Source organism: Rhinolophus sinicus, chromosome 16 (assembly GCF_057876585.1).
Source record: "Rhinolophus sinicus isolate RSI-liver-muscle chromosome 16, RSI-T2T, whole genome shotgun sequence".
NCBI lineage: Eukaryota > Metazoa > Chordata > Mammalia > Chiroptera > Rhinolophidae > Rhinolophus > Rhinolophus sinicus.
In genome coordinates this window covers 21,317,557-21,333,994 of record NC_142516.1, presented here as the reverse complement: position 1 = coordinate 21,333,994, position 16,438 = coordinate 21,317,557, and the positions used below count along the sequence as shown (strand labels likewise).

General features: G+C 40.7%; 1 protein-coding gene across 8 annotated transcripts in view; it reads left to right on the top strand.

Moving 5' to 3' along the window:
- Positions 1–917: 917 nt before the first annotated feature.
- Positions 918–16,438, top strand: part of PALM2AKAP2 (PALM2 and AKAP2 fusion) — a 416,415-nt gene continuing 400,894 nt past the window's right edge. For 3 of the 8 annotated variants that reach the window (XM_019734173.3, XM_019734169.3, XM_019734171.3), the window contains exon 1: positions 926–1,055. In XM_019734173.3, coding sequence (XP_019589732.3) covers positions 994–1,055 — 62 coding nt within the window. In that variant the 5' untranslated portion in view covers positions 926–993. Of the gene's footprint in view, positions 1,056–16,438 lie in introns of all 8 variants that reach the window. The other 5 variants (XM_019734170.3, XM_019734168.3, XM_019734167.3 and 2 more) reach the window with 5 other exon arrangements.

The following is a 16,438-nucleotide window of genomic DNA, read 5'->3' as shown; positions in this document are numbered from 1 at the left end:
CGCCTGGGCTGTATCCTCAGCGCCTAGGAGAAACCTGCTCACAGAGAGACCGGGCAGCAAGATAAAATGAAAGCCTGAAGCTTTTCCCAGCTACTCTTCATTGCAGCAGGTGCTGGGCACCTGGATGGGAGCCAGCCTCCCCACTCTGGAAACCTTCAGGAATAGGGGAGTCGCAGAAGCGAAGTAGGGAGAGAATACATGCCCCAGGGAGGTATATAACTCTGGGGTGGGGCCTTGGTAATTTGGGAAACCATATTCAATATAGCTGTTGTTTTCGGAGGACCAACTAGGGAGAGTAACGCTGGAGAGTATCTTTCTGATAGGCGGGAAGACACAGAACGTGGACTGGTAAGAAGGGCGTAGGGTCGCCAAAGTGATGAAACGCCGCAGTAACGCGCCGCAACGCGGCTGGAGTTTTCCTTGGGAAACTCAGACAGATGCCCGCTGGGCTGACACAATGGCGTTTCTGAACCTATGCCCAGCCCATTGGGGGCAGTACTTGATATTTGCAGAGGCCAGCTGCTTCTTTCTCTTGCAACTTCCCAACCGCCAGAGCTGCAACCTTGCAGTGGTGACTCCATCGTTTCCCTGAGTGCTCTGGGCTGTGCCACCCGCTGCAGCCGCCCATCTCCCCCTCCCACCCGTCCCTCGCGTCTCTGTGTCTCTGTGCTACGCCGCCAGTCCCAGGAGAGCCTCCGGCGCACCTGGCGCCTTGGGTGCCCGGGCACTGCGTGTTGGTGGCCACAACGCCTGGCGCGCAGCTGCCAGCGCGTTCCCTCCCCGAAACACTTAAGTGGAGTGGCTTGTCTAGCGCCCAGGAACAACATTATCCAATTGCTTCCCGTTTTATTCGCAGGCTGGGAGCTGAGTGAGCCTGAGCGTTCACTTTCAACCCTCAAGGGGAGGAGGGGGTGCGGGCGGGAGGGGAGACGCTCCCGGCTCCACCTCGCGCGCTGCGCGGCGCGGCGCGGGCAGAGAGCCGGGCTCCGGCAGATGCGAGCAGCGCCGGGGAGCCCCTCAGCAGCACGCCGGGCCGCCTGGAGCCCCGCGATGGAGTGAGTATCCCTGCGCCGCGCTGGTTGCTCGCTGTCCTGCTCCCAGCATGTTGCCATGGTGACTGAGGCAGCGGGCCGAGCCAGGCTCCGGTCCTCGTCCAGGATGGGTGTTTCATTTCAGCCCAATGTGTACGACTGGTGTTTCTATAGCAGCAGCCGCCGTGGCAGGAGCCAAGGGGTAGAAGCCCAGGGATGCGTGGTTTTGTGCCGCTGTACCTTGGCCAGCAGAGCCTCCAGAGGGGACGATGTTGCTAAGGAGGGAGGCACCGTTCTAGGCGTCCTCATCCCGGCCCCCAGCTCTCGCTTCTCGGGGAGTTGGCCGCAATAGCCATTCCTTCCGATTCCTAAACATGTCAGCATTATTGGACTGCAGTTTATGAAAAAAGGGGGGGGGGGTCACTGCGGATCGGAAGCAAATGTGGTTCGGTGTGAAGCACGTAATGGAAGGATGATGAGTTAGTGGGTGATGTGGGCCAGAGCTGCAATGCCTTGGCTACTAGACCCCCCAAAATTGATTTGTTCCTGGGGTTATTGAAAAAGGAGACAGAAACGTAGGAACGGTGGCTGGGGGTTGAATTACAACGTTTGGCACCGTGGCCATGGCATGGGAGGGATGGGGAAGAGAGAGTATGAAGGCGAGAGGGGCGTTAACCAGAAACGGCAGTAAATGGTTTCCGTGGTGGGTTCGGACTGAAGACCCTCTCCTCTGACTTTGCGTCCTGCGTTGCTTCCTGGTCACTCTCCCAGCCTGCTGCTGCAGCACGGCCACTCTGGCAGGCGACAGGCTCCACGAACGGGTCATTTTTGGAGCTGGCTACTCAGATCCTGCTCACTTGGTCAGCTTCTCCGACTTCTGTTCTCTTCCCACGGATACTCCTTGACACCAGGCCGTATGAAATCATATTTCAGCCTGGAGATAATGTCCCGTTTTCAGGTATCAGGACTTTCATGCCAAACCCAATACAGCCTAGGTGCAGCTTTTATCCCTCTGCATATCTGATTGTGCAGATGCAATTTAATCCTCACCAACTACCCTGCTAAAGCAGAAGTGAGAGATGGTGTGGCATTTTAGGAGTGAGGAGTTGTAGATTTCAGCCCCTGCATGGGCTGGTACTAGTGCTATTGATTTCATACACCAGTAATTTAATGTCTCTGAGCCTCAGTTTCCCTATTTATACAATGGAAGTAAAGATGTTCCTTACTTTTAAGCATTGTCGAGAGGATCAGATAATATTTCTATCTCTTCTAAAGGGCATTGTAAATTGTGAGGGTAACAAATTTGAGGAGCTAATGATTAAGGCTCTGAAGTCAGTTTTCTGGGTTTGAGTCCTTTTGCACTTTGCTGAATGACGTCAATCTCTCTGGACCTCATTTCTGGAAACAGGTAACAACTATTTCATGTGATTTTTGTGAAGATGAAACAAGTCGATACATATAAGGGTCTTAGAACAGAGCCTCGCACAAATTAAGCTCCATAAATATCATCTATTACCTATAAATATTAGCCATTGTCTATTATCATCTGTGGTTTCCAGCATTCTACATTAATGATTTGTGGGGTCTCAGGTTGGCACCAAGCTCTTTTTTTCCAGACAATTTGTAAAGAAACACAGTGCCCCCAGGGGAACTGAGAGTAACACAAGTCTCAAGATCCCATCGTAGGTTGGAAAATCCACCAGAAGACACAGCAAGAGAAGACACTGGCCAACGTGGCCTCTGGCACACTCCATTCTCATTGCTCGCTGCTGTTTTCTTAGACATAGAGACTATCCTTTATTAGAGAGTGAATGTAGGGTCAGCCATCCCACTGTGTAAGGTCAAAGGGTACCCTGGTTGTTTGTCAGTGCAGTAACTTTCATCATTACGGTCTCTCATTAATACTCTAATGTTTACCATGTCTCCCAGACTTAGAACTGTAGAAGAGCACACAGGGTTTGCAAGTTTACTTCCTCAGACCTTGCCTCCTTTCTCCTGTGTCCCCCAGCTAAGCTTTTGTTCTAGGTGTGTTCATGTCCCTCACAGAACTCCTTGTGAATAAAGGCATTCCTCATCACACTCTTTTCTCCCTCTACAGGACCCAAATCGGTGCCTCAACTAGCCTTTCCTCTCCTGACCAACCTGGCCCTGGCTTTCCCATTCCCTTGTGACGTTCCAAAGTTCTCCTCACCTTCCTTTTCACCTTCGGCATTCCCAACTGTCTATCTGTTCTCTGCCCCACTTCCTTTGCTTCATTAATACCGTTAGCTTTTTAACCTTATTTTCCCCTTTCGGAATACCACCTTTTCCTGTCCTACCTTGGGTCTAATGAAATTTCCCATATGCCAAATCCTGTCCTTCTCCTAAATTTAAACCCTCCCCACATGTCATCCTAGATAGGACAGCCTGCCTTGAATTATGGGTGGCAGGGACTGGATTCTCCTTACTTACTGTGTCCAACTTATGTTTATGAAAAAAGAATTAAAAGGGGAATAACATTTACTGCCTTCTTTTACTTTTTAATTTAACCAACAAATATTTATTGAGATTAGCATTGGTCAACAAAACAGTCATGATTCTCCTCATCTGGAGTTCAGTAGTCTAAGGAAGGGATAGATGTTAAAACAGTAAACACAAGTGCATATATAAATACAAATAGCAATAAATGCCATGGAGAGGAAAGCACAGAGAAAACAGGAATGGGATATAGATTAGACTGGGGGGTTAGTGAAGCCTCTTTGAGGAACTGATACCTAATGTGAGATCCAAAGGATACATAGGAGTTGTTTAGGTGAGGAGTAGAGGAAAGAAGCCCTCTGGCTTGGGAAAGCAGCATGTGCTAAGGGCCTGAGGCAGGAGAGGCTTTGGCAAGTTGGAAGAACTGAAAAAAAAGTTTTGGCCATGGGGGAAGATGGTGCAGAGATGTGGTTAAGTGCAGTGGAGAGCCACCAAAGAGCTTTATGCATGGGTGTGATAATTATTTGTGTTTTAAACTTTCAAAACTTAAAAGTTCAAAAAACTAAAACCACCTTTTCTTCTGAAGTATTTAAAGTGGATGGCATAGAAAATGTGTCATAGCCAAACATGAGAATGCTGCAAATGTCTACAATAGGAAAGGGGATTATCAATTTAAAAAGCTGGACAGTTTGTTGTGTGCCAATATCTGACAGTTTGGAATAAGCCAAGGTCAGGAATTTAAAATGAAACAGAGTGAACATAAAAACACACAATCATTTATTTGTGAGCATTATTGGCTTTAATAAAATAAGAACACCTTATCTGAAATAAGAAAAGAATCTAGGGAACAAATAAAGAAGGTCCTAACAGATTGTACTTGGCTGCTCTCCTTGTTGGGTTGAGTGATGAGTTCAACGTGTTTATGGGAATGCACTTGAGTACATGCAGTTACGAATTTGATCCCACATCTATAGGCCTTGCTGGACGCTGCTCTAGAACGCAGTCTTCAAAACAGTATAGGAGCAGGTGAAGGGATTAAGAAGCACAAATTGGCAGGTACAAAGTAGTCATGGGGATATAAAGTACAGCATAGGGAATATAGTCAATACTATATACATACATAGTTGTAATATACATAGTCATACATAGTTGTAATAACTATGTATGGTGCCAGGTGGGTACTAGGCTAACCTGGGGGATCACTTTGTAAATTATATAAATGTCTAGCCATTGTGCTATACACCTGAAATTCATGAATGTCAAGCCCCCCGCCACCTCTCTCCCCCCAAAAACCAAAAACCAGCATGGGAGCCAAAAGGCACAGAGAACACAACCTGAGAACTCTTTACATTGTTGTCCCCCCTTCAAGTACTGGGGCTCTGACAGCGCTGGTGGCAGCCTTAGACCTGGTCTGATGGGGCTCACAAGTGACATTCCCTATCACCCCTTAGGTGCCTGCTTTTCGTGTGGACTTAGTCACAAGATAACTTTTAAGCATCCAGAGGAGATAACAGAGCACCTAAACTAAAATTTGGTTTCTCACGTAAACAAATCGAGGCTTGCTAAAGGAAAAGTGTGCTAGAGATATTGAGTCACAGATGACTGTGGTCCTTAATATGTGCCTTCATTCATGCATTCACCCATTTATTCAGCAAATATTTATTGAATATTTTCTATGTACCAAGCGCCGTGATAGGTACTGAGCCTGTCTTCAAGGAGCTTACAGTTTATTCTATATGTGACTGTGGATGCTGTGGGACCTTGAACCATTTTCCTTCTAAGTCTGTCTTCCCATTACACCAAAGGTGCTATTTCATGTGTTCAGCACATTATAGGCATTGAATGAAGGTGTTTAAAAACATGGGTGGGTTTTAAAAATTAATTTTTATGATGGAAGTAATGTATGCTTTTTAAAACAATTCAAATGTTGTAGAAGCTTATGAAGTAAACCTCCCCATTTTCCTGTTCTCTTCCCCAAATCTCAGTCCGGAAGTCATTACCATGAACCGTTTGGAAGTAACCTTCCAGGTATTTTTCATGCAAACAAAAATAGAGTTGGAAGCACATACAGGTGTTTGTGTTTACAGGAAAAACATATAGGTGTAAATACTTCTTTTTCCATAAATAAAATCATACTGCATATGTTGTTCTGTAGTTTGCTTATTCCACTTAATGTATTGTGTATCCTTTCACATATCAAAATATACACATCCACTTCACGTGCTTTTCTATTAGCTGCTTAGCATTTACGTTTGGAATATAGTTCATCAGTCCCGTTTGAGGAGGATTTAGGTCTGTTTCTTCTTTTATTTTTTTTGGCTGTTAAGTGCAATGCTGCAGTGAACATCCTTGTAAATCTTGCAAATGAATCTGTATCCTATTTTCTGGAAATAGATTTGCTGAGTGAGTAAATTTGTACATTATACATTTTGCTAAATATTGTCAAAGTTCCTCCAAAAATGTTATATCACTATACCTTGCCACTGGTGATGTTTGAGAGCCCCATTTCCGGAAATCCTTAGCAACCCTAGCCACATTATGTATTTACTTTGAGTATTTATATTTGACTAGTCAAACTTCATGTAATCAGTCAATCAGTGGTTACAGCTTGTGCTTTGGTCCCCCCGATTGAGGCCCTTTGGGCTACTTGTCAGTTTTTCACAAAGCACTGGTGAGCCATAAATTACAAACAGCAAGCTTGAGTCCAGAAGATAATGAAAATTATTTACAAAGGCAAAACTTAAAATGCATCATTAATTTTAAAAGCGACCAAGTGTTTTTTTTTTAAAGTTTGTCAAATGTAGACGTTATTGATTAATTCCTTACTCTTACAGTTGAGGAGCTGAGAATACGTCACTTAGCACCCCACATTTACCATTTGTTGCAGTTAGTTATCGTGCTAGTTTTACATTTTCAAAGTCTTAAACATTTGCTGTTTTGAACTACAAAGATAATTCTCACAGTTCAATCAACTGAGTGCCATTTATGTATTAGGCACTGTTCTAAGTGCTGAGAATAGGCAGCAAACAAAACTGAAAAAGGTCCTCCCGTGACAGGGCTTCTATACAATACTGGAGACACTATATATATATATTTAAAAATGCTATGAATAAAAATCATACACGTTAAGAGTCTGAAGGGTGATGAGGGAAGGTTGTTTTTGACAGAGTCGTCAGGAGAAAAGTTTCTGAGTTGGAGAGTTTGAATAGAGACTTGAGCAAAGTGAGGGTGTGAGCCAGGCAGAAGCAGGAAGAGCAGTTGCAAAGGTCCTGAGGCCGGCCATGCTTTGTGGGCAGTGTTAGGCTTGGATCTCACTGGAGGCAAGATCACCCACCACCAGCCCTTGCATCACTAGCATCCTTTTTCCTGCGCATTTTTTGTCGATTTAGTCTTTAGCTGGAAGGTTTTGTTTTCAAACAGGGCCCAAGGAGCTTATATTCTGAATGCCGTTCTGTTGCTTCTGTGAATAAATTGGGCGTGTATAACATTATAGAATCATGTTCTCCCTCTCCCTCATAATTCTATACAACATTGTTCCATTGTGTTCTGGCATTGACTGTTGCTCTGGAAAAGTCTGAGGCTCTCCTGATGATTTCCTCTTTGTAGCTGACTTGCCTCCTCCCTCCGCTTCTACTCTTGCAATTTTTTTTTTTTTTTTTTTTTTGCCTTGGTGCTGATAGAATTATTTTTAAACATGAACGTTTAGTAACTTTTCTGTGGTATTTTTCACTGCAAGTCATTATGTCAGTTTTTTTTTTTCTGGAAAATGGTATGTTTCTTTAATCTGAAGATTCATATTTTTCTTTATTTTTTTGTGAAGATATTTACTCCTGGCTTTAAAAAATCCAGTTGTTCTGTTGTCTACTACAGGAGCATATATTACTCACTACCCTCCAGAGTGGTTTTTTTTTTATTAGTTTCAGGTTTATAAAACAAAGTAATAGACATTTATACCCCTCACAAAGTGATAACCCCCTCCCCCAATCTACTACCCCTCTGACATTGTATACAGCTGTTACAATTCCATTGACTCTATTCCCCATGCTGTACTCCATATCCCGTGACTATCTATCTATCTATCACCAGTGGCAATGTATAGTGATGTAACATACATATGTGTGTGTGTGTGTGTGTGTGTGTGTGTGTGTGTGTGTGTGTGTGTGTATATATATATATATATTTAATTATAGTTGACATTCAATATTATTCAGCTTCAGGTGTACAGTGCAGTGATCAGGCATCTACAAAGCCCATGAAGTGGTCTCCCTAATAAGACTATTGCCCATCTGACACCCTACAAAATCTTTACAACATTATTGATTTTATTCCCCAAACTGTCTTTCATATCACCGTGGCAATATTGTGGCTACCAATTTGTGCTTTCTAATTCCTTTATCTGGTCCCCCATCCCCACCCCTGTCCCATCTAGCAGCCATCAGTTTTTTCTCTACATCTCTGAGTCTGTTTCTGTTTAGTTTGCTCATTTATTCTGTTCTTTAGATTCCACATATAAGTGAGATCAAATGATATTTGTCTTTCTCTGTCTGACTTTTTTCACTTACCAGCATAATATTCTCTAGGTCCATACACGTCATTGCAAATGGTAAGATTTCACTCTTCTTTATGGCCGCGTCTCCGTAAGTATTTTGAATTGCTCATTTTCCCATGAGTTTTTGTTACATTTTCAAGTCTATCCTCTAGACAACGGATTTTAAGCAATATTTGTTTCATTCTCACTCATTCCAATGGTTTTATTGTCATCTTCAATTTATTTTTGACTCTGCTAGCTCACTTTGCAGTTATATTTTTAATTTTCTTTAATTTGTTTAAACATATGGAGAAAAGTGTATCTGAAAATTTCATCTATTTCTTGTGTTATTTTTTGAAATTACTTATCTGCCTTTGGCTTTCCTCTTTTAAAATAATAATGAAGCATATAGAAACTATGCATGTTGATAGATTTGCACTTGATACCCACTTCCACATGGAGGTAATTCTATCCAAACCACTTATTTGGCAAGAGTCAGGGGGAGGGATAGAGGCAGTGTTTGGGAAGACAGTGGCTTTAGTTGAGATATTTTGTCTCATAAAAATTCCTTACAATTCTGCAATATCTTCTGCTCTAAAAGTACCTTGTAGGTCGTGAATAGATGACTCAGACAGATCTACATCTCCGCTCACTGTATGTGTGTGAGTGTGTGTGTGTGTGTGTGTGTGTGTGTGTGTGTGTAGGGGGGTGGACAGATATTTGATGCTTATTTATCACTACATAGTTGACTCTGTTTAGCGTCTACGAGCAAAGGGAAGGGGACAAGTCATCCACAAAGGTAATTTTTGTTATACTTTCCTTTTGTTTTCCTACATCTCTTGCCTCTAGACTAGTCCTTTATGTTAAGTTTCAGGCCTTCACAGATTATAATGTTAGTGGGCTCACACAGTACCTGCCTCAGGGTCACTTTCGGTACCACTCTGGTATGGAAACCAGCCCCTCCACACAGCGGTCCCCCATGTCTGCCATGACTTGCTTATGCCACTTCTCACCATTCCAACGCTGGCCTCTCTCAACTTTCTCCTTACTTAGAAATTTGAAAACCAGTTAAGATCTGTAGAGGTATATATCACCATTGAGGGCTGTCCATTGATTTAATACAATTTTTACCCTTTTTGGAGATAATTCTTATAGTCTATGATTTGAGAACCTTAGCTCTCTGCTGATTTCATAATAGATAAAATTTTCTTTTCAATTTTTCCTTCTTTTAGTTTATTTCAGGAGGTTTCAGGGAGATATAGAAAAAACTTGCCTTGACCATATCTTTGACTGAATGAATCAATGAATTTTGGGTTCCTATGAAAATAGTATTAAAAACGACCAAATGTCATTGTTATTAGAAAATTTGTTGTTATGATATATCTTTTTCAATCAATTCTTACGAATGTGTCTGGCAAAAGAAGTTTGTGAATGAGATTATAAATACTTTGTCGTACAAGAATTTGGGAAAGGGTGTGTGTGGTGGATATTCTCCTCACCCTTCAAACCCACTCTCTGCCCTTTCCCCGCTGCTTTGTGGCCTAAGAAGCTGACCTCTAATGCACTGTGTCAGCTAGGCTCTCTTGCTCTTTGGCTTTCTGTGGGTTGGATCAACAGACGGCACCAGCAGCAGACCCACGGGTGGAAGGAGAGTGAGGTCTCTATGTTTACGGTCTCCCTTCCTGCAGGGCAGTGAATTGGTAGTGGTGCTTTCTTCTTCTGAAGGCCACAGCCCCTTACTGCAGCCTTCTCCTACAGCTCTGTTCTAGTTCTCTCCTTGTTTTCTTCTTGCTCCTTCTGGACTAGGTGTGGCAAATGGCTGGCATCATCCTCACGTTGCTAGCCCCTCGTGCTTCACTGGCCCTGCTGGTTTTGCTGAACTCTGCCCATGCCTTTGTCAAGCAGTCCCTTTATTAAGCTTACCTCAGTTACTCGGTTTGTGCTATTTATTCCCACCTGGGAACCTAAGTCATAGAATATGCAAAGGATAGAAATGTTGGAAGTCTTACATAAACGACTTTTCATTATGGGGATGGAACGTGGCAATTTTTGTTTGTCCACACATTTTGGTCATTGGAGCTCAAGGCTCCAAAATATGAAATAGGTATTGAGCGTTGTTAGGTGCTTACTCATAAACTTAAGAAGGAGAAGCTTTGATTCCACTAAAGTGTTCCTTTATTTCCCAATTGAAAATGTGATTTTTCTTATAACTTTTAATAAAAATTCCCCAAATTTGACTCCCCAGAAGGAAGACCAAGTCAGTTATAGAAGGGTTTAATTAGAATTTTATTGAAAGAATGAAACTTTATTTCTTTTCATTATATGGAACTTTAGTAATCAAAATTCTGTTTTCATAAATAGATCGTCATATATTTGCCCTACTCTTTAGACATAAATGACAGCTTAACCTATCAATAGTATATGAACGAAAGCTTCCTAAATTGATACCAAGTCAATAAAATCTGTCCCATCTTCCTCTTCTGTCCCATCTGTCCCATTCTTCTTCACAGATAGTATAAAAGCATAAAATATAGTCTAATCAAAAGGTATGTTTTACAAATTCTGAATAAATGGGCTCTAAACTAAAGATACCGTACTCCGTCTGTTTTATGTAGTATTTCATACTTGGAAAGTAAGTTATTTAGACTGCTTATCTTGCTTTCCATGTCTCCATTTCACTTTCAACTATGTTCATGTATTCATTCATTTATTTATAACTCATAATTAAGTACCTACAGTGTGCTAGGCACTGTTCTAGGTACCTATGAAGAAATATGAATACAACAAAGTTTCTGCTTTCACAGAGGCCGTAATCTAATGAGGAACAGAGACAATTGGCTGAGTAATTATAATAAAGTGTGCTATGGTATGCTAGGGGAAGGTTTGCTAGGATATTGTCTGAAGCATGCAGCAAGAGGACAGGAGCCTAAATGAATCTTGGAGTTTGGAAATTCTACATGAGGTCAAAATCCGAGCAAGCCTAATTCTTAGCCTCTAAAATTGATTTAGCATAAAAGTACTTTTTAAAAAATGTTTGGACTAGTCATCTTACAACTGCTTAAGTCACATTCTAAAAAAAATTAGCCGAGCCAATTCCAGTATTAAAACTAGTTTGAATAATTGATAGTTCTCCAGTGTTTTTGTTGGCACGAATGAAGCTATGACTAACACTCCCTCCCCAACCATTCTTGCTACAGTATTGTAATGAATGCCTGCCCCCTTGAGGAATCAGAAACTCAGTTTTTCAGATGACAGTGCAAAGTGGGGTCTCGATCAAAGCAGAAGACAAAGCAAAGACCAGAAAGCAAACAAAACCCAAAACAAAACAGAACAAACAAAAACATGAAGATTTGTGGGGACACTGCTAAATTAGACACTTAATTTGTTTCAGCCATCTTGGTTGAAATCATGTCAAAGTGTTCTAACTCTTGAGAAGCCGAAGATCTGTTAAACCATACCTGTGATATGCAGGGAAACTGCACAAGTTGGTCTAGAAACAATTTGGAAGTTCTCCATTGCTTCTTATCTTCTGAGAGCGAGATGCCCCGCACTTAAAAGTGGATGACACCAGCAATAAGGTCTGATTTCCTGAGACTCACGCTGTAATGTGCATACAAGTCACCTGGGAATAGTGTTAAAAGACAAACCAAGGTTCTCTAGATCTGGGGTGGGGTTGGAGCGGCTACATTCCCATCAAGCTTCCTAGGAGAAGATGCTGAGGCTGATTGCTGGTCTGCAGACCATACTTTGAGTAGCAGTGTTCACAGTGTAAAGGCACAGGGTAGGACTGTACATAATACAAGAAATGAGGGTCTCATCCTTTTACACTTCCTCCCCCAACCAACCCTCATTGTACGGGCTCTCTCCAATGAACTTGCATTCAGCAATCTGTGTATAAAGCAAGTCAGTCTACGCAACAAAACCAGGCTCTTCGTTTTGGTTGGCATAACTTGGCAGTTCCACGTTGTGGATAAAGTCTTTATTTTTTGAAAAGCAGGTCAGGTTAGGGGGTTGTGAAAAAGGTTTATGAGGTAAATAAAAATAATTCTATGTTTCAAAATATGAATTTAAAGATTTTTGTGGCCATAAATAATTTTAAACCTAAAAATATTTTCCTTTGTCCAGTTTCTCAATAGTTTTAAAGTAGCTAGTGAATCTAATTATCTATGGCCTCAGATCTCTACAAATCAATACTATCTTGGTGTAAATGTCAGTTATGATTCTATAAATATGATACTCATGAATATGAATGTGATGTATTAGCAACCCAGAAGCTTGTGGTATTACATTTACTGAACAAGATCAACAGACTTAGGGGTCCTCACTTTTGAAAGCCAGGGAAGAGCAACCTTTTCCATAGAGGAATTTTCAAAATATGTTATTAAGTTGTCTTTTCATTTATGTGAGATGAGAATTACCTCTTTTCCTTGTTAGGGGAGCTAAATAGTATAAGGACAATAGATACTTGAGAATTAAACTTACGGAATCAGGTTGAGTTATGGACTCTTGCTTGTGTTATTAAATAATGGCTCTCCAAAGCTAATTACACTTGGGTGAATTAAAGCACAGTTCTTCAGGGTTCTCAGTATGTTCTCCTCCAGCCCGTGGCAGCTGTATAATGTGCCCTTCTCTTAATTTCACTCCAGATCTTGAAATTAGAAGCATTTTTTTCTGTCAAGGTGAGGTGCATATGTCCTCAGTGCAGGAAGAATGGGAGTGTCATGCCCTGGAAAAACAAAATTAGGGTGTGTGTGTGTGTGTGTGTGTGTGTGTGTGTGTGTGTGAAACTCACTGCTTCTTCAGCTTCCTTCTGAAATGCCACCCTTTAGATATGTGTATCTGTGTCTTATTTTGATATGTTCACTTTTCTCCCATTCATTCTTAGGAATTATAAAAGGATTCCTAAGACCAAAATCCCCAAGTTGGTAGAAGAGCCAGAGGCTCGGTCTGGGTGCCAGCTCCTGGGCTCCATGTGGGGGTAAAGGGTGGGAGAGTGAGCCTGGAGAGACTCAACGGGTATCTGTGAATGCAGAAACCTATAGGGCATGAATGGGTGAAATCTGCCAGGGATCTTTGGTGGCTGTTGGTTTCTTCAGAGGTGGAAGCTGCTGGGGGACATCTGCAGAGCAGGTCACTGGAACCTGTGGTCACTCCCACTCTATGGCTGCTATTGGTATCCTGTGTTTCTTCCTTGTTCCTAGCTGTTTCTCTATATACATTTTAGCTTTGCTGGCCTCTGGGTGGGGCAAAACCCAAGTGGGTCCTTCACGTAGTGCCCTGAAAGACTGAGGAAGCTGGTCGTTTGCTCCACTCTCTCTTTTCCGTTGAGGGGAACCCTTTCTAGCTGGGGAGTTCTCTCTTGGATTTGGGCAGTACCAGCCTGGAGATAGGATGATGTAGGCAAATGAAGCTGCTCTTCCTTCCTTTTTTATGGGGTTATTTTTGTTCCATTATGTTACTGAAGTACCTTAACTGAACTCCTCAGCTCTCCCAGAGCTGTTTTGTTCATGGGTAGCAGTCCAGTTGTTGACCTTTGGGAGCGGGGGTGCATCAGAAGCTCGGTCTCCCACCCCACCATGTTGGTGATGTCATTCTGGAACCTAATGGCAGCTTTGTTCCATTTCTGTTGCCCATGCTTGTCTCTCATTTTATCTTAAGCCACTTCCTTAGACCCTGACTTTGCAGGTGGTCCTAAGATGCAGTTTTCATGTGAGCATCGATAGCTGGGGATCTATCTTGATACTCTCAAAGCTTAGGTTGACACTGCTTTAGATTCATGTGAGATAGAAAAGCATAAATCAGACATCAGAGGTAATACCATTGCCTAAAGTCTGCCTAGTACTGGAGTGGAAGCTTACACTTGCAATTGATGAAGAAAACTCACCTACCATTAGAGGCTAAGCTTTTGAATAGGTCAATATTTGGGGAGGGTAAAAAATTTGTTCTCTTCACCATTAAGTGTTAGTTATAGGTTTTCATAGATGCCTTTTATCAAATTCAGGATGTTCCTTTTTCCTAGTGTGCTGACAGTGTTGTTTTATTTAAATGAACAGCTGTTAAATTTGTGAAACATTTTTCTCTAGATCTAATGAGACAATCGTATGGATCCCCTTTGTTAGCATTTTGTTGAGGTTTTTGCATCTATATTCATTAAGGATATTACTTTAATTTTCTTTTCTTGTAATGCCCTTGTCAGGTTTTGATGTCATTATTATGTTGCTGTGATAAAACTAGTAGGGAAGGGTGTCTTCCTCCTCTATTTTCTGGAGGAATTTATGGACTACTAGTAATACTTCTTTCGAAAATGTTTGATAGAATTTACCGGTGAAGTTTTGTGGGCTGAGTTTTTCTTGATTGGAAGGTTTTTAATTACAAATTCCATTTCTTTAATAGATATAGGGATACTCAGATTTTTAATTTCTTTTTGGGCTATTTTCAGTAAGTTGCATTTTCTAAGGAATTTTTCTGTATAATCTAAGTTATTAAATCTATCGATATAAAGTTTTTCAAAACATTTTTCTTACTGTCTTTTTACTGTGCCTAGGAATCTATAGTGATGTCCCTGATACCATTCTTGATATTTGTTGTTTATGTTTTCTCTTTTATTTCTTGATTAGTTTTTATAAGGATTTATCAATTTTGTTAACTTTTTTAAAGTATCGACTTTTGGTTATTGTGTTCTCTATTGTTTGTTTTCCATTTCATTGATTTGCATTCCTTTTTTATTTCTTTTATGTGCTCTGGGCTAATTTTTTTCCAGCATTTTAAAATCAAACATTAGGTCATTAAAAATATCTCCTTTACAAATATTAATATTGCACCAGCTGCTTTCCACATATTTTGATTTATTGTATTTTCACTATCATTTAATTTGAAATATTTTCTAATTTCTCTTGTGATTTCTTTTTTATTCATAGGATACCATGTGGTATCATTTTCCTTCAGCCTGAAGAGATTCCTTCTTATGTAGCATGTTTATGCTGGTGACAAATTCTCCTGGTTTTTGTTTATGTGAAAATGTCATTATTTTGCCTTCATTTTTGAAGCATATTCTTACTGGATATAGAATTTGAGGTTGACAGTGTTTTTTATCTTAATACTTTAAAGATTAAATTTGTCTTTAATTTTTAAATTATTTCTGATAAAAAAAGTCAGTCATCATTTTTATTATTGTCCTCCTATAGTAATAGTCTTTTTTCCTTTGATTGCTTTTAAGATTTTCTCATTTTCTTGATTTTTCAGTAGTTTCACTATAATGTGCTTTGATGTAATTTTCTAGTAATATTTCCAGCTTGGGGTTCTGAAGAATTCTCAGCACATATTTTTTTCAAGTACTTTTCCCACCCCATTCTCTCTATCCTTTCCTTCTGGAAGTCCGACTATTCATATAGTAACATGCTTGATACTATCCCACAAACCCTGAGACTGCTCAGGTGTTTATACTTTTAAAATTTAAATAATTTTTTTTAAATTTACAGATAATTTTAGATTTGTATACAAATTGCAAAAATAGTTCAGAGTTCATATATTCCCCTTACCTATTTTTTACACTGTTAACATTTTACATGACTAGTGTGCATTTGTCACAACCAAAGAACCAACATTGGCATACCGTTATTATCTAAACTCTATACTCGATACTGATTTCACTAGTTTTTCCCTAATATCCTTTTTATGTTTCACGAGCCCATCCAGAATACTGCACTACAATTAGTCATCATGTTTCCTAAGCCTCTCCTGGTCTGTGACAGTTTTTCAGACTTTCCGTATTTTAATTTTTATTATCTTGACAGTTGTGAGGAGTATTGGTCTGGTATTTTGTAGGATTTCCCTCAATTTGCGTTTGTCTGATGTTTTTCTCCTGGTTAGAGTGAGGCCTAATTACATTTGAGAGAAAGACCTCAGAGATGAAATGCCAGTCTCATCAAACCGTCTCATGGCTACACTATCAACATGATTTATCACTGATGGTGTTAACCTCGGTCGCCTGGCCATGGTAGGGTTTGCCCAGTTTCTCCATTGTAAAATTACTTTTGCTCCTCTTTTAAGGGATGGGAGTTAAGCAGCACCTCCCTGAGGGAGAGTACAGTAAATTCTCTCTTCATGTTGTTGATAAGTTCTGCAACTTTAAGCAAAACAACGTATAATGAGATCAATTTTACTGTAGACTAATTGATATAAACAAGAGTTAAATTCCTATGGCGTCTCATCAACATTATAACAAAACGACATTGAACAAAACAATGTGATTCGAGGACCTGCTATCTCTGGATAATTTATTTGGAATTCTTTTGTATAAGAGACTTATCCTTTCTCTCGTATTTATTCATTCAATCATTTATATATATCAGCATGAGCTAGTTCTCACTGGATGGACCTAGAGAGGAAGAGGTAAATTTATTGGCATACCACCTGCTCTGTG